This window comes from Suncus etruscus, chromosome 11 (assembly GCF_024139225.1).
Source record: "Suncus etruscus isolate mSunEtr1 chromosome 11, mSunEtr1.pri.cur, whole genome shotgun sequence".
NCBI classification, from domain to species: domain Eukaryota; kingdom Metazoa; phylum Chordata; class Mammalia; order Eulipotyphla; family Soricidae; genus Suncus; species Suncus etruscus.
In genome coordinates this window covers 45423902-45437897 of record NC_064858.1, presented here as the reverse complement: position 1 = coordinate 45437897, position 13996 = coordinate 45423902, and the positions used below count along the sequence as shown (strand labels likewise).

General features: G+C 33.8%; 1 protein-coding gene across 1 annotated transcript; it reads left to right on the top strand.

Moving 5' to 3' along the window:
• Positions 1–238: 238 nt before the first annotated feature.
• On the top strand, positions 239–9239 carry LUM (lumican). The gene is made up of 3 exons (XM_049783732.1): positions 239–317; positions 2781–3668; positions 8706–9239. Exons 2-3 carry the CDS (start codon positions 2792–2794, stop codon positions 8858–8860), a joined length of 1032 nt encoding a protein of 343 aa, XP_049639689.1. The 5' UTR covers positions 239–317; positions 2781–2791; the 3' UTR covers positions 8861–9239.
• Positions 9240–13996: the final 4757 nt, after the last annotated feature.

Below are 13996 nucleotides of genomic sequence, written 5' to 3'. Positions count from 1 at the left end.
GCTGTGATTTGGGCAATTGAATGTGTATCTCTCTCTCTCTAATCTATAAGAGCTGGGCTGGCCTTTCTGTCCACCTGCACTTCGTTAGAGATCCCCTTTCACAGGCCACCCCATAAGAGCCCCACAAAGCTCTTAACTCCATTCAGACACTGGCGTGGCTGGGCTGGGTTTCCCCCACCCCCCTTCAGCTCTTGTATCACTGAAAATCTGGCAGCCAGTTCTGTACTGACAGAGTTTACAGCATTTAGTGCTGGATTTTTATCCATAGTGTGAGTATCTGTTTTAAGAATTAACAAAAGCAGTATCAAGACAGCAAGGTAAGTGCTGTTTTCACTATAACACTAGGACTGCTGACTATTTGGGACAGTGTTTTTAATAGAAACAACAACAAAAAATATATTTCAGAAGAACTTTGCCAATTTGCTCACTAGTAAATCCACAATTTGGTCTGTTACTTTCAAAATTTGCTTAATATGCTTTTCATGGTTTTTTTTTTTTTTAAGAATTGAGATAAAATTTTTACAGTATTGCTTGGCAAAGAAACAAAAGTTTTCAGTTAAAAAATACATTCTTTAAACTAGACACAATTAAATATATGCATTAAATGTATGTTATTTTATGTTAATAGTTAAGTTTTAGTATTGTCAAAACCTAATTTTAGAGCAAATAAAAGCATTACAATCAATATTAAATATTTTGCAATGCTATATTATTATAGCTTATTTTAATATATTATAAATATTCTTTGCAACTGTAAAGAGTAATTTAAGGAACTTATGGACTACTTATTTCTATTATTCTAATTATAAGTATTTGTTTCTTCAAAATTGGTTTAAGGAATAGGCTTTATAGAAATTATGGCAACACAATTTACATTTTAAAGTATTTTTTTTCATAGTCATAGGTATATATTTATTAAAAACAAAATTAAGATGAAAGTAAAGTTTCTTTCTTCTTCCTTTTTCTTAGTTGAATTACCATATGATTGTATACTCTTTTGAATTTAGAGGCTTGTTTTAATTATGACAAAAATATGAATGTGTATTTTTCACTGCTAGTCATACTCACTTTATAATTGCCATGATTATTTTGGTATAATTTAACTTAAGCTAAATTGAAAGTTATTGATTAAGTTATTATATATATTATATAAATGTTCACAACTTTAACATACTTTATGTTATAAAAAATCCTGTACTTATTACATTAGCACTATGAAATTGTTCCCAAGGGCAAGTTCTGCTAACTAGATTAAATAATTTCATCATAATCTAAGGTGATAATCAAATAAGAATTTGGTTGTAAGTTGCAATAACTAAAAGAATATATATAACAATATTTTTTTGGTTTTTCTTCTGCCAAGATAAAGTAACTTGTAATTTCAAGTTAAAGGAACAATGTTAAAGTTTCTAGTATAAAAAAATCCCTGTTTATCCAATCTCTAACTCCAAAATCTTGTATCAAAAATATCACAGAAAGCTATCATATTTAATGGTATGTATCTATTGGAATATGGTACTAATTTTATACTTATTTTCTACCCAGGGTTACAATTTCTGCAGCAAATTTTTTCACTGAAGTTTAATATTTGTATTTTATTTTTCCATTCATAAATTTCTGCTTCTGCAATTTCCCAAGAAATTTGAATTTGCTTTCTCCATCACTAAGAAACATATGAGTCAGTGAAAATCACTAATATAAGTTATTTTATATATTTTCAATAGTATGCTATTATTCTTTTCTACTTGGCTTCTAAGGCCACTATTAAAAACAGACTTCTCTCAATATAAACCTCTCTTACTTCCATTCTGTACAAAACATAAAATCCATATAAGTGAAGCATACTTTCTAAAATTAGATTTGAAGAAGGCAGAGAATGTCTAAGTTAATAAAGCAAAAAGACAACTTTAATTTAAAACTAGTAAAATATTATCTATACCAGTTGGAACTCTATGTTGAAAACTTTAAAAAAATTTGTGAAATTTAGGTGATTAGCAAACATTATTTGTACAAAATATAATATATTATCTATCATTTTTAGAATTATTTTTATAATGCAGTTTTATTAAAAATAATACAATGTTAAAACAATTGCAACAATACCCATTTACCCATGTTCTCACCAAAGAATATCTTCCCCATATTTAGAATAGACAATAACCAGATGCTTTTAAAGGAATTTCTCTCTCTCTTTCTCCACACACACACACACACACACACACACACACACACACACACACACACAGCTTTAGCTTTTAAAGGAATTTCTCTCTCTACACACACACACACACACACACACACACACACACCACACACACACACACACACACACACACACACACACACACACACAGCTTTAGCTTTCCTGGAGGCCAAGCAAAACAAAATAAGTTTTAGTAAAACAGTGTTTTGATAGGTTGTCCAATTACTAATTATCTTTATTTTCATATATTTGGATTTTCATGTTTTCTAAGCCGAATTTCTATAGAGTAGTTCAGAAAACTACTGCAGGAGGGTACTTAAGAAAGAAACTAGAACAACTGACTAAACAGAATGAAGCACATTTCTGTGTGCCCCTTTGATCTTGAAATATGTTCACCACTTCACAAGCTTTAAACCTATATATTTGTACTTGTATTAAATTAAAACCATTGACATTAGTACATGTAATCTAATGCTCTGGAAAGTAGTGATTTCCAGGGTCATTAAGAAGTCTCAAGAGAATTTCCTTTTCCTATGAAGTATACTATTTTAAAATACTATGTTTCCACTTTGTTTAGAATTCAAAACAATGCCAAAGATGAATCTAGGACTGATTACTCTCCTTTTGGCACTAATCAATGATTCCAGCAGCCATTATTACTATGGGGATTACTACTTTCCCATGTCAATTTATGGTCAATCGATACCAGATTGTGCGCCAGAATGTAACTGCCCCGGAAACTACCCAACAGCCATGTACTGTGATGAGCTGAAATTAAAAAGTGTGCCAATGGTGCCTCCGGGAATAAAATATCTTTACCTAAGGAATAACGAGATTGACCATATTGAAGAAAAAGCCTTTGAGAACGTGACTGACCTACAGTGGCTGATTCTAGATTATAATCGTTTAGAAAACTCTAAGATCAAAGGTAACGTTTTTTCTAAACTCAAGCAACTGAAAAAGCTACACATAAATCATAATAATTTGACAGAGTCTGTGGGCCCACTTCCCAACTCACTAGAGGACCTGCAGCTCACTCACAACAAGATCACAAAGCTGAATTCCTTTGAGGGACTGGTAAACCTGACCCTTGTCCAACTTCAACACAACCAGCTGAAAGAAGAGGCCATTTCCTCAGCACTCAAAGGACTAAAGTCACTGGAGTACCTTGACTTGAGCTTCAATCAAATGGCCAAACTACCTTCTGATCTCCCAGCATCTCTTCTAACTCTCTATTTAGATAACAATAAAATCACCACCATCGGTGCTGAATATTTTAAGAAATTTAATGGACTGCAGTTTCTTCGTTTATCTCATAATGAATTGGCTGATAGTGGAATATCTGGAAATGCTTTTAATGTGTCATCTCTACTAGAGCTGGATCTCTCATATAATAAGCTTAAAAACATCCCAGCTGTTAATGAAAACCTGGAAAACTATTACCTGGAGGTCAATCAAATTGAAAGTAAGTAAGAAAGCTCTGCTTGTCATGTTTTCCTCTGTGTGTGTGTGTGTGTGTGTGTGTGTTTTAAGTCTAACTTGCGCAACACAATGACTACATTTGATTGAGTTTTAAAACATGACTGAATAGGCCAAGAAAATATCCTTCCAATTCAAAGAATTGGAATTCTAGTTTGGAGGTACATCCAAATTCTGGCAGGTCCAGATTTAAACAATTAAGATTTTATCTAGAGATTTTAGAATATAAACATTTATCTATTCAAATAAAGTACTCTGGGAAAATAAACCCTGCTATGTTATTGGTATTTGCCTCCTTGTAACTTCAATTATTGAATTAAATGCACTTATTTGCAAACCTAGCAGAAGAACAAACAGGATTAGAAAAAGGCACAGTTTTAAGAAGTTTTCAAGAATCCCTCTGGTTTATCTATAGAGCAAATACTTATTTTCTCATATTATCTTACAGCTTTATTTGAAATTCAGCATATTGGTCTGCTGTTTTGGCTTTTGTTGTCTGTATGATAATTAGCATATATGGCTGCTCATATTGTTCTTACAAAAACTATGAAAAAAAATAAAGGATGGTAGGTATATGATGAAGGTTTAATCCAGTTCAAAAAATATAATTACAGAATCCCTTTTCCATGCCACCATTTTTTCCATTTGATTTTTCCACGATTCAAATTTCCTTTCTCTAAATACATTATTTTATTTTATCTTTTATTTATCTTATGGGCAGGTGTTTGATTTGATAAATGTTATCTTCTTCTTGCTCCTCTTTCTACATGTCTTCTCTGAATATTTTTCAGTTTAAATTAAGGTGAAATTGATGTCCACCATTCTCTCTCTCATTATAATGGAGTTTAGCAGTAAAGAAACTTATTTGTGGATAAAACATTGTAAGTGAAATTAAATAGGAACCATTGAATCACACAAAAAGTAATTATATCTGTACAATAACATTGTATTTGAACATTTTTATTTCATGAAAGTCAGTTCCAGTGTGTCATGATAAATAAGGACACTAAAATTTTTATCAGAAAATATTATCATGTACCTTTGAACTATGCTACTTAAAACCTACTTTAAATCTGTTTAATAACTTCTAGTATGGTTGGTGTATTGTCATGAAGAAGATCTTGAATGCTAACTCTGAAATGCCATATTTTTATATTCAGAAAGTTTACTTCTCATATCATATAAGACAGTTTCGGAACTGAACCCTTACTACTGTCCCTAGTCACTATTTGGAAGTAGTGCATGCTTCCATATTATCAACATTTGACAGATCAAAATGGCATTCAGTTAGTACAATTTAAGAGATTTGAGGGCTTAAATTCTTCACAGTTGGTAAGAAATTAGGCACTAGAACACCTTCTTCCCTTCAGACAAGAAGGGGGAAGGATACAAATTCAGAATATCAGATCATATCTCACATAAACTAACAAAGTGATTTGTGAGATTTGGAAAATTTTTCTGAGAGAAATGTTAACAATCATTTCACAAGCTGAGATGAAAATTACAGTGTCTAATACAACTGATCTTTTAAAATTCTATTTTGGTATTGCAAAATTCAATGATTTGCAGTACTATTAATGGTAGTGTTTCATGTATATAGTTTTCTAGACCCATCCCCTCCACCAGCATATTGAATTTCTTTAACCACTGTCCTATGTACACCTTCATCCTACTGCCTGCCACCCCCCTACTAGCTCACCTTGGTAAACTAGGTCACACGTTGTGCTAATTTTTGTCATTCATTGTTTCCTGACCATTTTTTGATAGTTCACTTAAGAGTATTTATTCTGTATTTGTTCCACTCATTCTATCTTTTTTTTATGGTTTTTAGGCCACACTCGGTGATGCTCAGGGGTTACTCCTGGCTATGCGCTCAGAAGTCGCTCCTGGCTTGGGGGACCATATGGGACTCTAGGGGATCGAACCGCCATCCCTCCTAGGCTAGCGCTGGCAAGGCAGAGACCTTACATCTAGCGCCACCACACCGGCCACTCATTCTGTCTTATTTCACTCAACATCACATTTTTCATCCACATAGCAGTACATTTCATGATTTTGTAATTTTTAGGATTGAGTAATATTCCACTGCGGATGCATACCAGGTTTTCTTTAGCCAGTTCCCTGTTCTTGGACACTTGGATTGTTTCCACATTTGAGCTGTTGTGACCAGTACCAGAATGTACTGATAGGAATTCAGATATGTTTTTGGAATATAGTTTTCTGATATTGGAATTTATGCCAAGAAGTAAAATTGCAGGGTCATATAGGTCAATTATTAATATTTTAGAAGCATCCATAATGTTTTTCACAAAGATTGAACAAGGTAGTCATAGGAATCCCTGATTTTATAGGGTATTTTTGCAACTTGAATTTTCAGGTATATTTTCAATTTTGTTACTTTGTCATCAAATAATCAAAGACACCAATTGTCCACAACCCCTTAAGAAAGCATGTAGCCAAAATTATTTCTCATTTATCAAGTAGAATCTTTATTTATTTTAATAATATATTTATATAAACACCATGCTTACAAACATGATCGTAATTGGGTTTCAGTCATAAAAAAAAAAAAACCATTCACCAATGCAATCTTCCCATCACCAATGCAAATATCTCCTCCCACCCTCATCCCCAGTCTATATTCGAGACAGGCTTTCTACATCCCTCACTGACATTGTTATGATAGTTCTCAGAAAAGTTATTTCTCTAATCACACTCACCACTCTTTGTGTTGAGCTTCATATCTTGAGCAGGTCCTTCTGGCCCTCATCTCTGGGAATGATTTCAATGTCTTTTATTTAAAATCCATAGAGGAGTGAGACTATTCTGTGTGTTTCTCTCCCTCTGGCTTATTTCACTCAGAATAATAGATTCTGATACATATACATCCATATAGAGGAAAATTTCATGACTTTATCTCTCCTTATATCTACATAATATTCCATTGTATATATGTACCACAGTTTCTTTAGTTATTCATCTGTTGAAGGGCATTTTGTTGTTTCCAGAGTCTGGCTATTATAAAATGTACTCAAGGAGTGAGGAAGAGATTTTTGTATTGAGTTTTTGAGTTCCTAGGGTGTATCCCTAAAAATGGTATAGCTGGATCATATGGGAGCTCAATTTCCAGTTTTTTGAGAAATCTCCATATAATTTTCCAATGATTATTATATTGTTTCTGTTGAATTTATGGAACACTTTTCTTTTCATCAATTCACAATCTTTGTGTATTTTCTCATTGTCTGATCATTTGCTGTAAGGTTCTTTTCCAATCTCTTCTTCTGTATGGAGTTGTTATGCATCTCATCTTCCAGCTCACTGATTCTGTTTTCAGCTTCTGTTACTCTGTTGGAGAGGCTTTCCATAGAGTTTTTCATTTTATCTACCAAGTTTTTCAGTCCCGTTATTTCAATTTGGAGTTTTCTGATTTCTATTTTGTTGTATGTTCAGATCAGTTCTATGAACATCCTCCATATTTTTATTCTAAATTCCTTATCTTAGAGGCTTTTTTAGGTAGTTGGTACTTTTTTGGTCATCAGGGCTGCCACCTTCATTATGCATGCTGTTGTCCTGCATTGTTCCCCCATTGCCACGCTTATAGTGTGGTTCATGTTCTAGAATACATGCATGACTGTGGAGCAAAGCTCTTCTGCTCCACTCTTTGTGGGTGAGAAAAGCCTACCTGTGCAATGGGCACTTGAGAGCTTTTTTTGCTGCCTCGTTTTTGGCTGTTGCACTCCAAGAATCAGGAAGCCAGGCACAAGTGCCACTCTTTTTTGAGTCCCCTTTCAGCTAGAATACAGTCAGGAATTAATACCCATCCTTGTGGCCAGAAGCAAACCTACCTGTGCACTGGGCACTTGAGAACATTTTCTTTTACTGAGGTCTTCTTTGCTGTCCACTCCATGAATCAGGAAGCCAGGCACAGGTGCCGCTCTTTTCAGAGTTCCCTTATACTCAAACACAGACAGAAATTAGCCCCAGTTCTTGTGGGTGAACTCAAGCCTTCCTGTGCAGTGGACACTTGAGAGTTTTTTCTGCTGGGATCTTCTTTGACTGTCACATTCCAAGAATTCAAGTAGAATCTTTAAGCATTAACCTTATCATAGAACTTTATAATGAAGGAACAATTTAAAAACAAAAATGTAAGAGCATTAATCATTACTTATATGCTACCATTAATGAAACATCTGTATGCTAAATTAATTTAATACTTATGTACATATCCAATTTCTAACAAGTGTATCAAATACATGTTCCAAAGTTATTCAGTTCTTAAAGGTAAAGAAAGAAAAATCACTAATAAAAACCTTTATAAGTAGAAACTGCATATAGACCTAATTATACATGTTTTCCCTGGTTTGTAATTTCTTAGAGGCAGAAAAAAATCTGTCAATTTTGACTCCTAAGATATTTCAGGTAGTGTCTTAGAGTAAGAACATGTAGTGACTATCATTTTCAATATGATTGTTGTTAACTATAATTTAAGAAGAAAACAAAACACAATAAATAACCAAATGATGTTCACTTTGGGCTTAAGGTAAATTTTCTATAATGTTTTACCTTGGAGTAGGCTGTCATTGTCATAAATATTTTTGGAAAACTCCTTAAAAAGCATTAACTAATTAATCCCATTTTCAGATATACAACCTAAAAAGTTTATTGTTGGTGAGATTTTCCATACAATAATACATTCTTAGATTTCATCATCTTAGAATTAGTGTTGAAAAATGAACCTTAAGTAGTTATATACATATTAAGTATTATTCTGAAATCCAACATCTTTCAAAGAACTTAAACTTAGTTTTGAAAATTCTGTTGGCTAAATTGAAATATCTAAATTGTTATTCACTAAATACTATTGAGTCATGATGTTTCTTTTATTTATTTAAATTCAAATATGTGAGTAATGACTTTTAGGAAAAATTATTCTAGATGTTACTATGGATTAATAATATCTTCCAATAATTTTTAGCTTGTATACTAAAAAAAAGATTAAACTTTTCTGTTTTTTAATTTTCAGAGTTTGAAGTAAAGAGCTTCTGTAAGATCCTGGGCCCATTATCCTATTCCAAAATCAAGCATTTGCGTTTGGATGGTAATAACCTCACCCAAACTAGTCTTCCACCTGATATGTATGACTGTCTACGTGTAGCAAATGAAATCACTGTTTATTAATCTTCATGGATTGCAATCTAGTGGAATTATATCCTAAAGCAATACTTTATGGTTCTGTTCATGTGTATGTCAAGTTTCATTGTATTTCCTTTCTGATTGCTAATTTAGTACCATGTATTTGAAATTCTGAGTAAAATTACCTTGTGAACATTTTACTTCTTTTGGTAAAGAAAAGATGAAAGGCAGGCCAGTTTCATCACTAACACAGACACATACATCCACAGAGGCAACAACCTTAATGCTTTTAGTTGTAAAGTTAATGCTTTCTGCATATACACTCTTAAGTCAAATGCAAAGCTCTTTACTTATTTTATGGACATCAAATTAGCCTTATAATGTCCAAATATTAAAAAGAATAAAACATAGACATTATACATACATGTTTATATCTCTTGAGCCAGATGATCTTAAGTAATGTTCAAATTAAATTGAAATAAGTGGATGATATATTTGAAACCAATGAAATCAATACATTAAAATCAATTGCAAAATATCGGATAAAATTTTGAAGTTACTTTTAAAGCAGTGTTTAGGTATTAAGAAATTTTTTAATTTTATTTTATTGAAACAATTGTGATCTATAGAATCCTTCATAGTTGAATTTAAAGTATACAATGAGTCTAGGCCCTTCCCACAACCAGTATCAACCTCCTTCCACCAATGGACCCAGAGTCCATCCTATACTTCCACCCTTTGCCCCATGGCCTGCCAGTATAACAGGCCCCTTTAAATTTAGATTGTTAAAGTTTAGTCCCTTGATTCTATTGTCATTGACTTTGGCTTGGATATTTAGTTCTTTACTTATTTATTTCTTCGCAATGCATCCAAGACAACTTGGCCCCAACCCCCAAATTTTCCTTATTCCTTTCTTCTAGTTTTATAGAAAAAGTGGGAATATGTGTTATAATGAAATAATCTATGTCCCAAAGTCTATGAAAAAGGCAGGAGCCCAATTTAAAAAAAATAAGAGATATAAAATGCAATACAACAAAGGGGTGTGTGTAGCAGTTTTGTTTTGTTTTGAATAAGCACAACAAATTATGGGGAAAATAGAAAGAAAAACCATTTGGCCTAAAAACAGGGAGTCCTGACTCATGAAGCATCTGGCATGATATCAACCAGGTTCCAAGCATACTAAGTTGTTGAACCCCAACAATGTGGTTCCAATAAAAGTTCTTCAAAATCACAGTTGTGCTCATTCAGGTTTCTGTAGTTAGAGATCTGGTTTTTATACAAATCCTATGTCAAAGTCAGGGTGAGAGGAAGTGTCTTTTGGTTTCATCTCACAATTAGGTGGCAATGCAAAGAACCCTGCCCTGAAAGCAGGTTGTATAGTGACTTGACATAGGCTTCAGAAGATCGGACATTGGCCATTCACCCCTGAACCTCGGATCCAACATAGTTCGTTCCATATGGTGTTTTCTACACCAGCACCAGGAATCAGAATTCTACCAAGGAAAGTGCTCATGCTGCCTTGGCATCAACTTGCTCCAGAGTGGACTCATATGACACCCTAATAACTTGGTAACCATTTTAAGAATTTTTATATTTACCTTTTTATACTTTTCTAAAATTACTTTTCACTCAAGTCCATGTGGATGTTTCTTTTTTATTAACTGCATGTTATGTTTAAGACGTTGCAAAATAAAACAGTGAATGCAATTATTCTTCTTGATTATTTGTGAATTCCTTATCTAGTATATATAAAAACATATATAAAGAAATGCATTGAAATTAAAATACCTAGCCTATGCAATAGTGCATGATGTTAGCATAGAATATCTCACTATATAAAGAATGTTTCTAATGAATCCTTCTATCAACTGTTTACAAAGTTTTAAAACATCTTAAAATGTGTACTTATATATCACAGTTTTCTTGGATACTAGTCTCGTTCAAATTTCTGTTGATTTTTACTATTCTAAGTGCAATTGTGTTCTAGTAACTAAGAAGGATCTATAAAACCTCAACTTTGATACTTGGTTATTAAAGAAAACATTTTAAATAAATCTTTAAGTTGAAAATGTTGGGTTAAAACCTCCAATGTGGGGCTGGAGAAATAGCATGGAAGTAAGACGTGTGCCTTGCATGCAGAAGGTTGGTGGTTTGAATCCCGGCATCCCATATGGTCCCCTGACACTTCCAGGAGTGATTTCTGGGCATAGAGCCAGGAGTAACCCCTGAGCACTGTCAAGTGTGACCCAAAAAAAAAAAAAAAAAAAAAAAAAAAAACCTTCAATGCACTTGAGACCCCATAGTCCCTCTTTCATATCATTTTATGTGTCTTTCTTTTCATCCATTCAATTTCTTTTCTTCTGCTCACTATATACCGAGACCTACATCACCAAATCAGGTGATTTGGTGGTGTTAATAAAGGACAGAACTAAATAAAACCAGAGCCAACAAAAAAGAAATCATGAGACCCAAACTTTAACAACCAAACTTAAAAAGGTGACTGTTATGATGGTGGGCTGGCATGAGGAGTGGTGGCTTGCGATGGACTCTGGGAATATTGGTAGTGGGAAGCTGACATTGATGGTGAGATTGGTGCTGAAACATTTATGTCTAAAACCCAACTGAAAGTAGCTTATTAAATCACAATGGTCTAAATAAAACAAAAGTTTAGTTAAAAGCTGGAGAGAGATTAAATATCTATTAGAGCAGGTAAGGCACTCATCTTGCATGGAATTAATGTAGTTTTAATCCCCAGTATCAGTGATTCCTGAATTGCACAGCCAAGAAAAACTCCTGAGCATTACTGGGTGTGGCTCAAAAACACAAAAGATTATTTAGGACCAGACAAATTGCTCAGTGTATTAAGCTCATGCTGGAGGCCCAGATTTGATCTGAAGCACATCATAGACTTTGAGCACCATTGAGACCTTCCACCTACCACAGAGTCAAGAGAAGCCTCAGAGAAATGAAGGTTATGGCCTTACAAAGAAGAACAAAAAGAAAAAATGTTGACTGTAAAATATTGTATTTAAATTAATGTAAAATGAAAATGTTAATATAAAGTATTCTAAATATGAAATGTAATTTTTTAAACTGGTAAATTTTTCTTCAAACTCGTAAATTTGGAACATGGATTTAGTTATTTAGTTATAAATTTTTATGCTATAAAAATACATTACGGGGGCTAGATGTTTGCCTTGCGCAAAGACAGTAGCCAATCCAGGACGGACAGTGTTTTGAATCCTGGAATCCCGTATGGTGTCCGTGTCTACCAGGAGAGATTTCTGAGCCAGGAGTTACCCCTGAGCAACACAAAATGTGACCTAACAGGTCCGGAGAGATAGCACAGTGGCGTTTGCCTTGCAAGCAGCCTATCCAAGACCTAAGGTGGTTGGTTCGAATTCCGGTGTCCCATATGGTCCCCCGTGCCTGCCAGGAGCTATTTCTGAGCAGACAGCCAGTAACCCCTGAGCACCGCCGGGTGTGGCCCAAAAACCAAAAAAAAAATGTGACCCAATGCCCCCCAAAAAGGAATTTCCCATAATGAGGCTGGAGCGATAGCACAGCTGTAGGACTTTTGCCTTGCACAAGGATGAACCTTGATTCAATCCCCAGCACCCCATATGGTCCCCCAAGCTAGGAGCAATTTCTGAGCATACAGCCAGGAGTATCCCCTGAGATCACCGGGTGTGCCCCCCAAATACATTATGCCTTATAATGGAAAAATATCAGGACATATAAATCAGAAAATAAGTTTTTACTTGCTTACAATAAAGCATACATTGGAAGCAAAAGTGTCATAATAAAATGCATGCAAAACTATATAATATGCTTTATATATAAAACTTATATATAAGTTTATAAAAGTTTTATATATATTTGAGGAGGAGTAAAACTATATAACTATATGATTTTAAGTGTGTCTAAAAAGGTATGTCTTTATAGTATGTTTTAATAGAATGTTTAGTAAAATCTATCAATGGTAAAATGACCTCTCATCAAAGGATCAGCATTAAGACTGAATTCACTAGCAAATATTCTCTCCATTTTAATAGGTATGCTGTTTGTTGATGATATTTCTGTCCTTTTAACTTATTTTGAGTTAACTGCAAGACAGACCATTTTTCTATGAATTAATTCTATTTTCTCAAAATAACATATAACATAAATAAAACAAAAGGGTCATACATTGCTTTGCATGTGTTGACCCAGGTTTAATCCCCTGCATTCCATAGAGTGATTCCTGACTTAAGAACTCGAAATAACGTCTGAGCATCTCCAGGGATGCCCTCTCATTAAACAAAATGATGCCAGACATTTCAAATTATACTTCAATATAGATTAGAGAAAACACACTGTCTTCTGTATATCAACATCCTTAAACTCCTTTTTTCCTTTTACTCCCCAAATTATATTAAGATATGATTATGTCTAAAAACAACTATACTTTTTAAAAAAGTTTTATTGAGACCAATGTGAATTACAATTCTTTCACAGTTGTATTTCAGGCACATGCTGACAGTGAATTAGGGCCATTCCCACCATAAGTGTTGACCTCCCTCAACCATAATTCCCTGCATGAACTTCATACCTCCACCCTTAGCCCCCTGGACTATTAGTGTAACAGTTTCATTTTGTGTATAGTTTATTATAGTATTTGTCTCTTAATTCTATTGTCATTGACTTTGGTTTTGGTATTTAGATGACAATTTTTCTTTCCACTCAATGCTCCTGAGACTGCTTTGCTCCTGGGTTTTATGAACTTTTTTTTCTTTTTTCAGTTTGTAGGTAGACCTAGAAATATAAGGCAGAACAAGATGATTTATGTTCTATGATTCTGTAAAAATGGTGTGACCCCAAACTAGAAGCAATAAATAAAATTAAAAGAAGAAAAAAAAGAAATAAAGAGGGCGGATGTGGCAAGGTTTATTTTTTTCCATAGGTCCAATAAACTTGAGGGGAAATCAGAAAAAAAGTATTTTACTCTAAGAGATACAGGGTATCTCTACCCTTTAAGCATATTGTCATAAGACCAACTCCAGGCTCCAGGCATGTTAGTTGTCAAACCCAAACAGGAAAAGTTCTGCTCAGTTGCAGTTGTCAAAGTCAGTCTTTTGTAAGTAGAGATCTTGGTTTTTGTACAGATACTAGGAGGGAGTGTCTTCTGATTTCATTTTATCT